The sequence below is a fragment of the Drosophila albomicans genome, chromosome X (genome assembly GCF_009650485.2).
Source record: "Drosophila albomicans strain 15112-1751.03 chromosome X, ASM965048v2, whole genome shotgun sequence".
In the NCBI taxonomy this organism is placed as follows: domain Eukaryota; kingdom Metazoa; phylum Arthropoda; class Insecta; order Diptera; family Drosophilidae; genus Drosophila; species Drosophila albomicans.
This window is the reverse complement of record NC_047627.2, coordinates 32,060,222-32,074,692: the sequence shown is the minus strand read 5'-3', so window position 1 is coordinate 32,074,692 and position 14,471 is coordinate 32,060,222. Positions and strand designations below refer to the sequence as shown.

The 14,471-nt window shown below is 38.2% G+C and overlaps 2 protein-coding genes across 6 annotated transcripts; both read left to right on the top strand.

The window, feature by feature from the left end:
• The first annotated feature begins 354 nt into the window (after positions 1-354).
• Positions 355-11,087, top strand: LOC117578323 (REST corepressor). Of its 5 annotated transcripts, none has more exons than XM_052006662.1 (11): positions 355-499; positions 1,544-1,936; positions 2,004-2,051; positions 2,122-2,256; positions 2,322-2,536; positions 2,607-2,780; positions 7,071-7,549; positions 7,902-8,133; positions 8,670-8,963; positions 9,019-9,747; positions 9,816-11,087. In XM_052006662.1, the coding sequence occupies exons 2-11, from the start codon at positions 1,651-1,653 to the stop codon at positions 9,882-9,884; spliced, it is 2,661 nt and encodes an 886-aa protein (XP_051862622.1). In that variant the 5' UTR covers positions 355-499; positions 1,544-1,650; the 3' UTR covers positions 9,885-11,087. The 5 variants fall into 5 exon arrangements, with proteins under 5 accessions (XP_051862622.1, XP_051862619.1, XP_034119671.1 ...); XM_052006659.1 differs by lacking the exon at positions 355-499 and adding an exon at positions 644-1,000; XM_034263780.2 differs by lacking the exon at positions 355-499 and adding an exon at positions 645-1,000 and having other exon boundaries at positions 7,902-8,124.
• Positions 11,088-12,021: 934 nt separating this feature from the next.
• On the top strand, positions 12,022-13,119 carry LOC117578329 (deubiquitinase DESI2). Its single transcript, XM_034263792.2, has one exon. It carries the CDS (start codon positions 12,186-12,188, stop codon positions 12,735-12,737), a length of 552 nt encoding a protein of 183 aa, XP_034119683.1. The 5' UTR covers positions 12,022-12,185; the 3' UTR covers positions 12,738-13,119.
• The last annotated feature ends 1,352 nt before the right edge of the window (positions 13,120-14,471 follow it).

The following is a 14,471-nucleotide window of genomic DNA, read 5'->3' as shown; positions in this document are numbered from 1 at the left end:
TCTCCAACAATTATTTCAACAGTTGACTAGAAACGCGTTTTTTTTTGTTATATTTTTATCTGCAATTGTTGTTGCTAGTAATATATAAAATTTGTATTCAATTGCGAGTGCCCACACATTATTCAATTGGTCTGGCAACGATTACACTAAATTTTTGTGCAAAATGTGTGGTTTTTTCATTCTAAATAAAGCAAATCAACGAAAATTTTTCAAGTAATATTTTTCAAAAAGTGAAATACAAGCAATATTTGGTTTGACAATAAACACAATTAAATTTGTTTGAGTGAATATTGATATTGGCATCACCAAGCACCAAAACTTATCGTTATGGCACTCCACAGTATATCGATAATGTCTTTTACAACTCTGCGTGTTACAGCCACAGTTTAAATTAATTTCGGCTCTTGTGTGGATTTTAATGCGAATTATACAAAATATAAATTAATATTTGTTAACTGTGTATAATTGTGACGATCTAATTTCTGTAATTGCAAACAAGGTAATTAATTAAGTGTGCAATTAAGCCATATAGTAAAAATATACGGACCCAACGACAGACAAAGCTACACAGCGGTTGTTATCGGCAAAAGTGTGCTGTGAACGGCCGATGTCGAATTGTCGTACGCGAGATTTTTTTTCGCGTTTCAGTTTAGGTTTTAGTTACCTGCGCGCAACAACCCCGTTGTCGCCTTGGCCGTTGTGCTTGCGTCCTCCGTTTCCAAAAAATTAAAAAAAAAAAAACCATAAACTCAACCAAGTTGCAAACGCGCTGCTGCCAAATGTCTAAATGTAACGTTGGCCGCTTCTGCTGCGTGTTGTAATTGGTTTTTTAAATTGTGTAAATACATAAGCGAAAGCAGCCGTCGCAGCAACAACAGCAGCGCAGCTCATACCCGCGTATTTCTTTTGTGAGGCGCTGCTCTCGGGAACGCGCGTCTTTCCTTTTTCTTTCTTGCTTTATTCATTCGCCTCTTGGTTGCTGCTACGGACTGCATTTAAGGTAAGCGCTGGACGAGATTGCCATTTTTTTTGGGTGGCGTTGGGAAAAATGTGCACTTTGCCTATGCATCTCTTCTCTCAGCTGCTTTGACCAACAGCAGCGGACACACATACATACGCACACAGGAACGAACACGCACACGCATGCACGCATACTCTCGCGTACGCATACAGCCGCAAGAGCCATGCAAGCAGTACACACCAATACACACACATATAAAACGCTGTTTGACAGCACACTACGACGCTCGTTGTCGGCAAAAGTGCGACTCGTTTGCTGTTTGCCTACTACACTCGAATGCTGCGCTGCGAACGCTGCCGAGTTTCTATTTAATACAATTTTTCTTTTTCCTCTTCTTCTTTTCTCTCTCCTATTCTGTGCTGATTTGTAGTGTAGTGTAGTTTAGTGTTGTGTTGTGTGTAGTTATTGTGTGAGTTTGTATGTGTGGAGTTTCTAATGAACTAGCAGCATTTTGATTGCATTATGTGTGTGTGTGTATACATATGAATGTATGTTTCTTTTTTTTTTTTTGTTGCCTTGCAGTTTGCAGTTTTACTCGACGGCTTCTTTTTGACACGGTAGCAGGCGTGAAATAAAAAGGCATCACACTGGAGAAGCAAAATAAACGCGCTCAGCTCATACGCGACAAAATGGTGTTGTCCGAGCGCAACACCGGCGACATTGTGCGCAATGGCCGCCGCTCACGTGGACCCAGCCCCAATACGCACTCAAACGCTGGTGGCGGCGGCGTCGGAGGCGCTGCCAATGCTCATAACGCCTCGGGCGGCATCGGAGGCGGTGGCGGCGGCGGTGGCGGCGGCGGTGGTGGCGGCGGAGTTGGTGTAGGTGGCCATGTTGGTAACAATGCCACAGCTAATGACAAGGCAACAGCCGCACCGGGTGCGGGCACACCGGAAAGTTCAGACGATGACAATTGTGAGTGTGATGTGCACATAAATAACTCGATAAAATATATATTTAACAAACTTATTCCCTGTTGCAGCAACAAAGCGAAATGGCAAATCCAAAGCCAAGCAGTCGGAATACGAGGGTAAGTTGTAAACACTTCAATTTAAGATCCTCTTCATATTAATATATATGTATCTCATTTGGCATTGCAGAGAAAATACGCGTGGGTCGCGATTATCAGGCGGTGTGTCCACAGCTGGTGGCTGAACCCGATCGTCGTCCCGAGCTGATGAATGAGCGCGCCTTGCTGGTGTGGTCGCCCACCAAAGAGATACCGGATATGAAACGTACGTTAGCTGCTTCCACATTTCCTTTAAACACACTTAACAACTCTCTCTGTATTTGTAAATAGTTGAGGAATACATTTCGGTGGCCAAGGAAAAGTACGGTTACAATGGAGAGCAAGCGTTGGGCATGTTATTCTGGCATAAGCATGATCTGGAGCGTGCCGTCATGGATTTGGCCAATTTTACGCCGTTCCCCGACGAATGGACCACCGAGGACAAAGTGCTCTTCGAGCAGGCATTTCAGTTTCACGGCAAGAGTTTCCATCGCATACGTCAAATGGTAAGAAACATAGTTATATATTCATAGTTGATGTTGATAATATCAACTAATTGTTGTTTGTTGTGAATAGCTGCCGGATAAATCAATAGCCAGCCTGGTCAAGTACTATTATTCGTGGAAAAAGACACGCCATCGCAGCAGTGCCATGGATCGTCAGGAGAAGATCATCAAGGCGGCCGTCAAGGAGGGCTCCGAGAATGGCAGCGAAGTGGGCAGCAATGAGGAATCTGATAACGATGACAAGGTAATTACTATCAGTTAAAAGTTAGAGCTACACACTACACACATAGACACGAAACACAACATCAAAACCAACCAACAACAACAGCAACAACAACAACTAGAATCCAAAAAGAGACTAAGCAAGAATCTCCATCCATCACCAAACTCCCGCCAACCGTCATCCTCAACAGCACATAAACCATAATACACCATGCTAAATATCATCAAAAACATGCGCACATAACTCACATCACATCAGCAAAGAGATCTCCACACATACACACGCACACCCATAAAGACTTTCAAGCATATACTTTCACACACACACACATCTCACAGACACGCACAGTAAATGTACCAATCACACTCATGTAGAGAGATTCACTTAAGGAATGCTGGGAGGTTACTGCCACGCCCATTACAAAATGACAAATAGCAACCAAAATATCAGCTATATATCTTATCTTATATAACTTAAGAATATGTCGCAGCTTTAGTGGTTAGCTGAAAATGTGGCTTCAACAAAATTTTATATCTGAAAGTAATTTTGTTAATAACGAAACAAATGTAGCTCGCTTAACGAACACAATTCTTTTTCGTTCGTTTTTTAAGCTGTTTAATTTACTTAATTTTTTTTTTTTTTTTTGTCTGGAAGCTAAGCGAAATTGTGGCAGTAAATATGTATTTAAATTGATAAGTAATAATATGTGTAGTCTGTCTTCTTGCTGGGCAAGGAGTCGAAAATGTTAATAAGCAAACAGTTTCAGTAGCTTATCAAAATATTATTGTATTCACTTTAATTAATGCATGTAACGTGTGATTGTGAATGTGTTTGTGTGTGTGGAAAAGTATTTGTATTGATGCTGCACATAAATTGAACACATCACAAACGACAAATTGTTAAATTGTAGACATATTTTACACTCTCAACAACATCTCCACAACATGCCAATGAAAACAGAACACAATGTTAGGGATAATACTTACGATACTTGTAAAATAAACTATTCTAAGGTGTATATCGCTTAATGACTAAAACATTGTCATGTTAAAATGCTTGAAATGAAACAAATGTAAACTTTGTAGCGATGCAGTCATGATATGACTAATATTTTTCGGGGTTCATTACCTCGGTTAAAACGATTTATGACAAACGTTTGAGCAAATAAGCGATATATACTATACATAGGGCATAGTTGTTATGAGATATGAGTAGCAAAAAGGGAATATGCGCTCTATTCAATAATCAAATGTTATACATATTTGTACGATAACGATAGTATTTTTTGTGGATCCGACAATGTCCGACTGATTTTCATATACCTACTATATATATATGTATGTAAACTAAACTAAGTTGTCTAAGGAGTCTTAAGGTTTCGCTAATAACACACACACACACACACAAATTACATAAGTATGCATCATCATCTAGTATCTAGTAATTTAGAGATAGTTATAAGTGAATCTAATCGTAACTGCTTTTGGGGAGCTGGTTTTATTAGCATTTTTTTTTTTTGGTGTGGATTAGAGTGGTTCGTTTAGCTAAGTAAAGTAAGTCGCGGGTGCTCTCAAGCCCGATATAGATATAGAAATATAGTATAAAATCTGGTTCGTTATTTTTTCAGATAATCGCCGTGCCTGCATACCTCTCATAAGAACTTAAACTCTAAACACTCCTCACACTCACACACACGTACACTAATACATACACATACACGCACACGAATAGACACAACACACACACACACACACAAGTAGTTATATCGTTTGTATTAAATGCCAATACCAAAACATTGACAGCATCCTTAAGACTTACATAAACTAGAAACTTACTTGCACACTATCAAAGGAGAAGCGAAAGCTATGTATTTAAGATATCGATCTGCTGCATTATCTGGTTTGTCTGTTTTTTTTTTATTTTTGTTTTTTTTTTTTTTTATTATTATTATTGTGAATTATAAATGTTAAAACTTCAAGAAAAGAAAAAAGAAATGAAAGAAAAAGCTAAAAATCCAATCCAATCCAGCGTGACACTAGACGTAAGGCAAAGAGACTTTTTGTTCTTTATTTATATAGATTATACATAGATAATATATAGCATATATATATATTTTTTTACAAAAAAAAAAAGAAGCAAATTAAGCGAGTATTATAATAGAATATACATATATTCTAGTAATTTATAAAACAAAAAATCGAGTTGATGTGTTAAAGTAAAATGAAACGAACCACAACAGTATATATCCCAAATTATACATATACTAATAGTTATACGATATATATACATATATTGAGAGAGCGATAATAATAATGATAATGCTGATGATAATCAATACACACACACACGCATACAAACACTCCTACACATAATGCTAATAAATTTCATATCTTGTTTGCAAGAAGATTAAACAAAAACCAACAATTTACATGTGTTTCTTATTCCTAAAAATAAATGAGATGAGAAGAAGAGAGCGAGAGAGAGAGTGAGTCAGAGAGAAAGGAGAATACTTTTCATATATTTGGGTTCTTTTCTGTTATCCAATCTAGAATCGTTATCGTTAACGTTAACTTTACTTTATCTCTGACTAACCCAAAACGAACATAGACAGCAAAGATACTATTCAACTTTCGAATCCTTCATCATTTCATCGTCCCAATCCCAGACTCATACACACTCACACCCACACACACACACATATACACTCCTGCTAGTTGTAGTATTATCACATTACTAACGATAAATTCCATAACTAATACATAACACATGCCTATTGTAGTATTACTCGTTAAATTTATTGATATTGCTATTATAATTATTACAATTATTGTTATTCGTCTTATTGTTATATTATTACTATTATTTTTAGTATGATTCCCTAAATCAGCTTCGTTTTCGAATCTAGCCTGAATATCCCTTTACACCCCCACCCCCCAAACTCACACTATAAAAATTTCTAGCGAATCGCCGAGCTTCACTTGCGACTCGTTACAATTTTGTTGCTTTGCTCTCACTCGTTGCGTCTGGTCCTTATCTCCTCTAGATAAATGTTTTTGATTTTCTTTCGACTTCTAGTTTCGTTCATTCGTTGCTCGTGTACTCGTTACTTTCATCCTTTTACTTACTCGCTGTGAGCACTCGTTACTTTTCAGATAATTGCAAGCTAACATTTCAGTTTTTATTTTGGATTTATGGTGGAATTTGGATATTTTATTTTAAGTACACACACACACACACATACATATAAACTCACACACATGCTAATCCATTTTTTTAAAAGATAACCTAAAAGAGTGCGAGAGAGAGAGAGAGAGCAAAAGTGTGTATCTGAGAGAGAGAGAGAGAGACAGAGAGAAAATGTAATTTGAAAATAAATGATTGTCGATATATTTGTGTGCATGCACATACAGTATATACAAGTGTATGTATGTGTAAGTATATTGTCATATTGACTATTTGGCCCGTTAGCAAAGCAATTCCCTTCTTTCAATTAACAAGTACAACAACAACTCCCACTCTAAACTAGACTCCACAACACTACACACACACACATACACAAACTACATTACACTTACACACACACACACACATACACTTGCCCATATGTGTATTCATGCGCTTCCAAGTCGAAAATGCAGCAGAGCGCGAGCTTAAAAATCAATTAAGTAAAGAATAACAAGAAAACGAGATGCGAGGAGGAAAATACATACATACATAAGTAAGAAGAAGCACATGTAAAGAGAGTTGCATATTTTGTTTGATCTTCGTAGATGGTGGGCGGCGAATGTGCTGTGTGGGGTGCGGTGGGAGGGGGACGCGGTAGACGTCACAAAGTGCAAACAATTCGAACTCGAATTCGAAGTCGAATTCGAAGTGCCATGCAAGAACAACAACAACAACAACAAGAACCACAAGAACCAAAAAGTACAATGAACAACAAGAACATTTCAAGATCAAGAAATACTTCTACCTACTCTATCTCTTAAGTGTTACCAAAGTGATCAACTAAAGCAACAACAACAATTCGTTTTTTTTCTCTTCTCTTTGCATTTAACTGACAAAAACCAAAAAACCACAACCATACAAAATATACATACAAAATCTGTCCGAAACCAAAAACACAAAAATGTAATTTAAAAAACTGAAAAAATTTGAAAAATTGAAATTAAACTTCGCTTGCTGCGCTGCTGCTATTTTTGCGACTGACTGCGTTGGCACTAATAACCACAACAACAACAACAACCACCTCAACCACAACCACAAACTACATCAAAATACGACCCCAACGACAAATTACTTTTGGCTGGGCAGAGGGCAAACAACAACAATTCCACCATGAACAACAACAACAACAGTAGCAACAACAGCAATAGCAGTAGTCACAATACTGGCACAACAACAACGACACAAGGAAGCAATGGGAATGGCAACAACAACAACAGCAATTCAACAGCCGATACCAGCAATGGCGGCGGCAGCAGCAGCAGCGGCGTTGGCAGCGTCGTCGGCGACGTCACTAACAACAACAACAACGATCTGGACTCGGATCAATTGTGCGTCTATACGAATGCCCTGGGCGATGATATGCTCGGTTTTGGTGTACCAGGCTTCGGTCTGTCAATCGATAATGGCAATGAGAACGATATCGATAACAACGGTATTGGCAACCACAGTGGCAACGCTCGCCGCAATGTTGTTGGTGGTTTCTGCAAAAATTGCAATGTTGTGTGCTACATCTTGTTCGAAACGCCATTGGGTCGCATGTGCAAAAGTTGTCGAACACACTGGAGGTAGATATTATAAAAAAAAAAAAAAACAAAAATCAATTAAATTACAAGTTGCAATTAAAAAACAAGAAAACGCATATCTAAGAAAAGAAAATTAACTAAATAAGTTGTTCAATCCCAAAAGTTAATGCTACGTTTTTCTCTATCTCCCACTTTTCTCTCTCTCTCTCTCTCTGTGCCTATGACCTCGAACGAAACTAAAATGTTGCCTAAAATGTCTCGCTATCAAACATATACAACACACATGCAAATACACAAACATTTGTACCCCCACACACACACACATAAACTCACGCACATATACACACACACACACGCATTCATATTCGCACCGTGCGCTTTTGCCTGGCCTCAGACGCACTGGCAATCGCCGCCCCATCTCTGGCCCGGAGTCCGGCACACCCACCAAACGTTCCACGCATAACAGCGCGACGGCAGCGGCTGCCGAACGCTCGAGACGCAAGCCGCCTCGTGGCATGTACATCAATCACGATGATCTCACAACACTCGCCGGTTGCCAAAATCCATGTGAATATTTAGCCGAAGGCGATCGTAAAATTGCCGCTTTGCTGGCCGAAGTAAGAAATGTAATTTTACATACATATTTCATCACACCACAGCGCCTCGGTGTCCATTGTTATCGTTTGTTTGTTTGTTATTGTTATAGTGCTCCTTTATCTCTATCTCTCTCTTTCCCTCGCTCGCTCGCATTCTCCTTGTGCCCAGCGCCATCTTGTGGTGCGCAAGAACAATTCCTTTGCCTCGTTGGTGTGTGAATGTCAAGCTTCGATAGAGTGAAGTTATCGATAACTTGAGGTGAAGGAATGATATGGGTAATCGGTTAGGGGGAAACGAGTTGCAGCAGCTTTTGCTTTGTATTTAATTTGCATGCGTTTTGTATATTGGGCTAGTTAGTTACCTCTCTCTCTCTCTCACTCGCACTCACACTATTTACACATTGCATTCATCATCAATCACAACAAAAACAACAACAATAAAACAACTGCGAGACAATCGACATCGACATCACTGACCATTCCCAATCCAAAACCCCATCATCAACAATTAATCACCCTGACGACCCCATTGACATTTGGATTAAATACCCGACGGCCCATTACAGATACAAAAGAATAGGCAAATGCTGGAGCAACTGGAGAAGGATTGCAGTGGCGATGCCGCTGCCGCCAATCTGGACGAAAGCGGCGAATCAAAGATGGCGGCAGCCACTGAAGCCGCCGGTGCAACAACACAAGCAACAGCCGCAGCAGGTGCAACCGCAACAGCTGCAACAGCGGCGGCAACAACAGCTGCCGGCAATGCAAGCACAACGCAGCATCGGATCACAGCCCGCTGGACACAGGATGAGATTTCCATGGCAATGTTAGCTCTACGTGACTACGGCAAGAACTTTCCGGTAAGTGATTGTTATTACTCTCTGATCAATTTTATCTACTAATAAACCTCGACAGATGATTGCTAAAGTTGTTGGCACCAAGACGGAGGCGCATGTCCGCACCTTCTATATGAGCTATCGGCGACGCTACAATCTTGATCAGATTGTCAAGGAGTACGAGGCCAAGGACGAGGCTGGCAATCTGGAGCAGGAGCAGTCTAGCGAAGCTGCCGCTGCCACTGGAACAACAGCAACAGCTGCGGTGGCAACAGTTGCAGCTGCAGGTGCAGCTAATGATGCCAGCAGCCAAGAAGTGTTAGCCAAAAAGGATGAGAGCACAACAAACAACAGCAGCAAGAAGCAAAAACCTGAACTGAATGCGGCAAAGAACAGCGAGAGCGCAGCTGGAGCTGGAGTTGGAGGAACAACTGGAGCTGCAGCAGCAGCCACAGCCAATGCTGCTGGCAATGGCACGGGAGCAAGTAAAGCAACAACCATAACCATTGCGGATGAGTCGGATACGGCAACCAGCTCCAGCAGCGATGTGGTCAACAACAGCACAGCGTTGACAAACAGCAGCAACTCGACCTCATCGTTGTCGGGGATCAGCAGCGGTGGAGCGCCTGCCAAGTCATCGTCATCGTCATCGACATCGCTGTCATCGTCAACGTCGACCAACAACAATCACAACAACAACGAAGCCGCCGACAATAGCGTGGAAACCACAACAACAACAACCACAACGTCGTCGTCGTCACTCAAATCCACACTCGCTGCCACCTCAAAACGTGACAATTCCGATCTGGTAAGTGTAAACTATCGAATACTATCGATTCCTTAATTGATCCTCATTCTCTGCTTCTCCTTCATCAGAACACTGCCGATTTGCCGCCAGCCAAAAAGATGGCCTTGACTGTCAGCGCCGAGTTCCTTGCCAAGTAAAATGGGCGGCAGCCTGAAGGAGCCTGGAGACTGCGCCTGAATCACAACAGGCACGATTTAAATGCAGCACGACCTTTATATATATATATAGTACCTATATATATATATTACTATATATTTAGATATATGGTGAAAGAATCGTTCGTTAGCTGTTTGCAGGCATTAATTGGCATGATTGTGACGTGTGTTTACTCCCTTGATTGATTTTTTTTTAACTATCTTTTTAATAGTGTCTCTAGTTAAGCTTAAATTTATTCTTATTCTTACTTTTAAACTAATTGAAGAGTCCAACAAACACACGACAGAATTTTTTAGTTACATTTTTGTTGGTTAATCGGTTCTTTTTTTTTTTTTTTTTCGTTTTTTGCATTTTTCGCGTCCTTCACAAAAAATAAGAAAAGAAATGAAAAGAAAAGATGAATATAAACATGGAAGGCGGAGAAATTGATAGTTGATAGTTTTAACACTTAACACACGATATTTGAACAACATATTAGATAAATATCTTGCAAGAAAGCGAACTACTTTTAGTTTTCAATCTCTATCACTTTTTATTATTAATCAATCATGTGTATATATGTATGTTTGCATTTGTGTGCGTGTCCAATTTTAAATCGACTCTCCTCGTGCTTGGTTTTCATCAATGAACATTGAACATGAAACAGACACATCATCGTTCTGTTGACCTTTAACCCTCCAACAAAACTAAAAATCACGACAAGCGACATGCAAAAAATGCCACAGCAACAGCAACAAAATCAGCAGTAGACAAAAAGTTACTACTACTAAATATGTATTTAATAATTATATTAAAATTAAACATTAAAGTGAATATGTATAATGAATGAAAAAAACAAAGCTAAAGTTAAACGTACAAGTCACATAACAATTTTTTTTCTGCTGTAATTTAGCATAATTACAAGTAAATTTTTTTTTTTGGGTTAAGCGCGTGTACAACAAAAAAACACACAAACAACACACACACATATACACAAAGAAACAAATACAGCATTGAAGCGAAGCTGTTTCATATGGTACAATTACATACATTTTTTTTTAATATATATTCCTTAATTTAATGTACGTTTGTTTCAAAATAAATAAAAACACAGATACACACACACACAAGCACATGCTGACATATTGTATACAACCAGCGACCCGTTTAAGAACCTACAAATAAAATAAAATATTAAAATAATATGTGCATATTGAGTTTTGTTCTTCAAATGAGGCGCGCTCTATGCAAACGGTTTAACAGTTATCGATATACATATCGATAAGCTGCATGCAACGATTTGCATAAGAATCGAAGCGAGTATTTTTTTTGGTTTTCTTTTTATGTTTTCCTTGTTTATTAGTTTTTCATTTGCTGGCGCTGAAAACTATGCTATTAAAAATGCGTAAACGAGCTCGATCATACAAAAATACATATACATATAGATCTGTATGTTTGTTTCCGATGTTCGAAATTCGAAGAAGAACGCTTTGCTGTTTTAATAGCTGCTAGGCGTTGCAAATCTTTACTCAAAAGTGCAAAAAGTGTCTTTCTTAAGGAAGTGAAAATTTTAGGTTATTGAAAGAATATCAGTAGTGACTTCTCCATTTGGAATTTGCCAACATGTAATAAATACTTTCCTAATTCAATAGGTTTAGTTTTTTACTTGCCAAAACTTCATATTTTATTTATTTGTTATATTAAATATAGTATTATTACTACATTTAATAGAAAAGAGAAAAGAGCTGGGACCTTTGAGTCAACTTAATATTTGCTTAGCATTTAAATGAGCATTTCAATCAGCTGATATTTTCTCAGTGGCGCCATCTATCGAATATTCTGGTGTACAACATTGAAGCTTTATCTATGATATTTATTATAGATACATTGCACCTACAATTATTTCAATCTTCCAACATTCAGAACATATGTACGTATATAATATATACTATACATATACATATAATATATACTATACTATACTATACTATACTATACTATACTATACAATACTATACTATACTATACTATACTATACTATACTATACTATACTATACTATACTATACTATACTATACTATACTATACTATACTATACTATATAGTATGTATTCCTTGGAGTTTCATTTGCTGTATTTATTTGTTTTCTTTTGTTATTTTTGATTCTCGTAAAATGTCAACAATCTATGTTGATTTTCTATCTCAAAATCTAACTACAAAATTGTGCTAATTTAAATCCGAGAAAGGACGCAGTTAAATAGCGAAAGGACAACTGTTGGGGAGCAGCAGGATCTACCGACAGGATGAATATGATCTTCAATCGCTTGCCATGGCTTAATTGCTTCAATGGACGTCGCGAGAGCTGCGAGGAGCTGCTGCCATTGAATGAGTACAACAGGGAGCCGGTGATCCTCAATGTCTACGATCTGTTCAACGTCAACGAATTCGGGGCAGCACGAATCGGTCTGGGAATCTTTCATACCGGCATTCAGGTGTACGACAAAGAGTACACTTATGGCGGCCACAGTTACTCCAACTCGGGCATCTTTGAGATGATGCCACGCACTGCGGAGATTGAGTTGGGAGAGCATTTCCACTATCGCGAGAGCATTCAGCTGGGCTACACGCAGTTCACCCGTGACGAGGTGATGCGCATTGTGGAGCAACTGGGATGTCAATTCACAGGGAATAGCTATCATTTGACCAGCAACAATTGCAATCACTTCTCGGACGCCATGTCGCGCATCCTGTGTGGCCAGCAGATACCCAAGTGGATAAATCGACTCGCCTACTTCATCGACTGTGTGCCCTTCCTGCAGCGTTGTCTGCCCACCGAGTGGATGAGCCCAATGTAAGGAGAAATTTGCAAAGATCTAGACAACAAATAAAAAACAAGTACAACTCACATTACACTCTGATGATACTATTTATCACGATGTAAGGAGAAATTTGACGATCTAGACAACTCACATTACACTCGGATAATACTATTTATCACGTATTCTCTTAGCAACTAAATAAATACACGTACTGAGAAATGAGTTGAGAGTGAAGCAAATTGTGCTTCTTATTGCACTATGTTTATGCTGGCGCCTTTTCTGGAATTTTTGCCAGTCTCTGCATTTCGAAACCCTTTTGTGGATCAGTTGGCCAGTCGGACTTTGCGCTCATTTTAATTGTTTATTTATGATATATATTGAGAAATAAACTCTGGCTGTCGCACTATGGTTCAGCCGACCACTTTTCTTGATGGAAAACCAATTTTTGAAAGTTAACATATGAAAAGTGAAATTGAAAAGTTAATAAGAAGATTTTAGACGATTTTAGTTTTGTTGAGCATGAGGATGCAGAAAATATATATATAATATTTTTGATTTTAGAGATACATACATATGTATAGTCGGGCGGGTCAATTTTTTTTCGCAAAAATCGTCCCCCATAATCGGAATCTACGAAGAATTCTAAGAAATTTTCACCATGAAACCATGAAATTATAAGTTAAATAAATTTAAAAAAAAAATTATAAAATTTGTTGTAAAAAAATGAATCAGAATTGATTCCAACATAATTGGAAAATGCGTATTTTTTTTTAAAATACATTAAAATGTCTTAAATACCTCGAATTACCTTATGTACCTCATAGTGCAATCTTTAAGCTTCACGGCGCGGACTACGAATTCATTTTAGACACATGGTTTCATGGTGAAATTTTCTCAGAATTCTTCGTAGATTCCGATTATGGGGGACGATTTTCAGGATTTTTTTTACAGGAACAAATTGACCCGCCCTAATGTATAGTCTTGTAGTTGATACGTAAACGTATAACAACAAAATATTTTCCATTGAGTCTTAATCCCTTTATATTATAAAGTCGTCCAGCTAGCAAAAAAATCAATTTCTTATGATCAGAAGTCAAATTAATGAAAATTTCATGATGTAATACTCCAAATTTAGGTCAAAATTTATGACATTGTGATTTTTTAAATTCATCTACATATAAAAAAAAAAAATTTATTAAAAAAAAAATATTTCCAGTAGGAGTAGGCACGCACACTTTTCACAAATTATTCTAGGGACGTTCCTTAGTTCAAAAATAAAAAAAAACGCATTAAAAAATCTCATGTAGTTTAGGAGTTATTCATTTCCATCAAGAAATGTGTCGCAGCTGTGCTTTTCATTGATCAAAAATTGTGTTGCATACTTTTAGGATCGATGGTATTTCAAGTGCAGTCGGCAATTTGTCTGGGCCATCCTAAAAGTATGCAACATAAATTTCATTTACCAAATGAATTTCTGCTTGCTGCTGATTTCTGTTCGCCTGGTATTTCAGCTGCTAACTGGGAACTTTTTGGCACCTCGCGACGATTTCGAGTGGCCAACAACAACAACAACATTTGTATTAAATGATATATAAAAAATACAAAGTATATACAAATTGCAAGTTTCGGCATAACTCGAGAACTACAAGGACGATTTGAATGTCCTTTGGAACTGTGGTAGGTCTCTCCAAGCAGTTTCGTTTGACATATGATTTGCAAGGATCAGGCAAGGATATGACCCAGATATACGCTATTTTCTGGGCACTATTA

Bases quoted from the DNA above. Each gene is read 5' to 3' on its own strand.
- LOC117578323 (XM_052006662.1), top strand. From the start codon at position 1,651: ATGGTGTTGTCCGAGCGCAACACCGGCGACATTGTGCGCAATGGCCGC. The intron at 1,937-2,003 runs GTGAGTGTGATG...TCCCTGTTGCAG, and splicing joins AAGTTCAGACGATGACAATT to CAACAAAGCGAAATGGCAAA. The intron at 2,781-7,070 runs GTAATTACTATC...TTGGCTGGGCAG, and splicing joins AATCTGATAACGATGACAAG to AGGGCAAACAACAACAATTC.
- LOC117578329 (XM_034263792.2), top strand. From the start codon at position 12,186: ATGAATATGATCTTCAATCGCTTGCCATGGCTTAATTGCTTCAATGGA.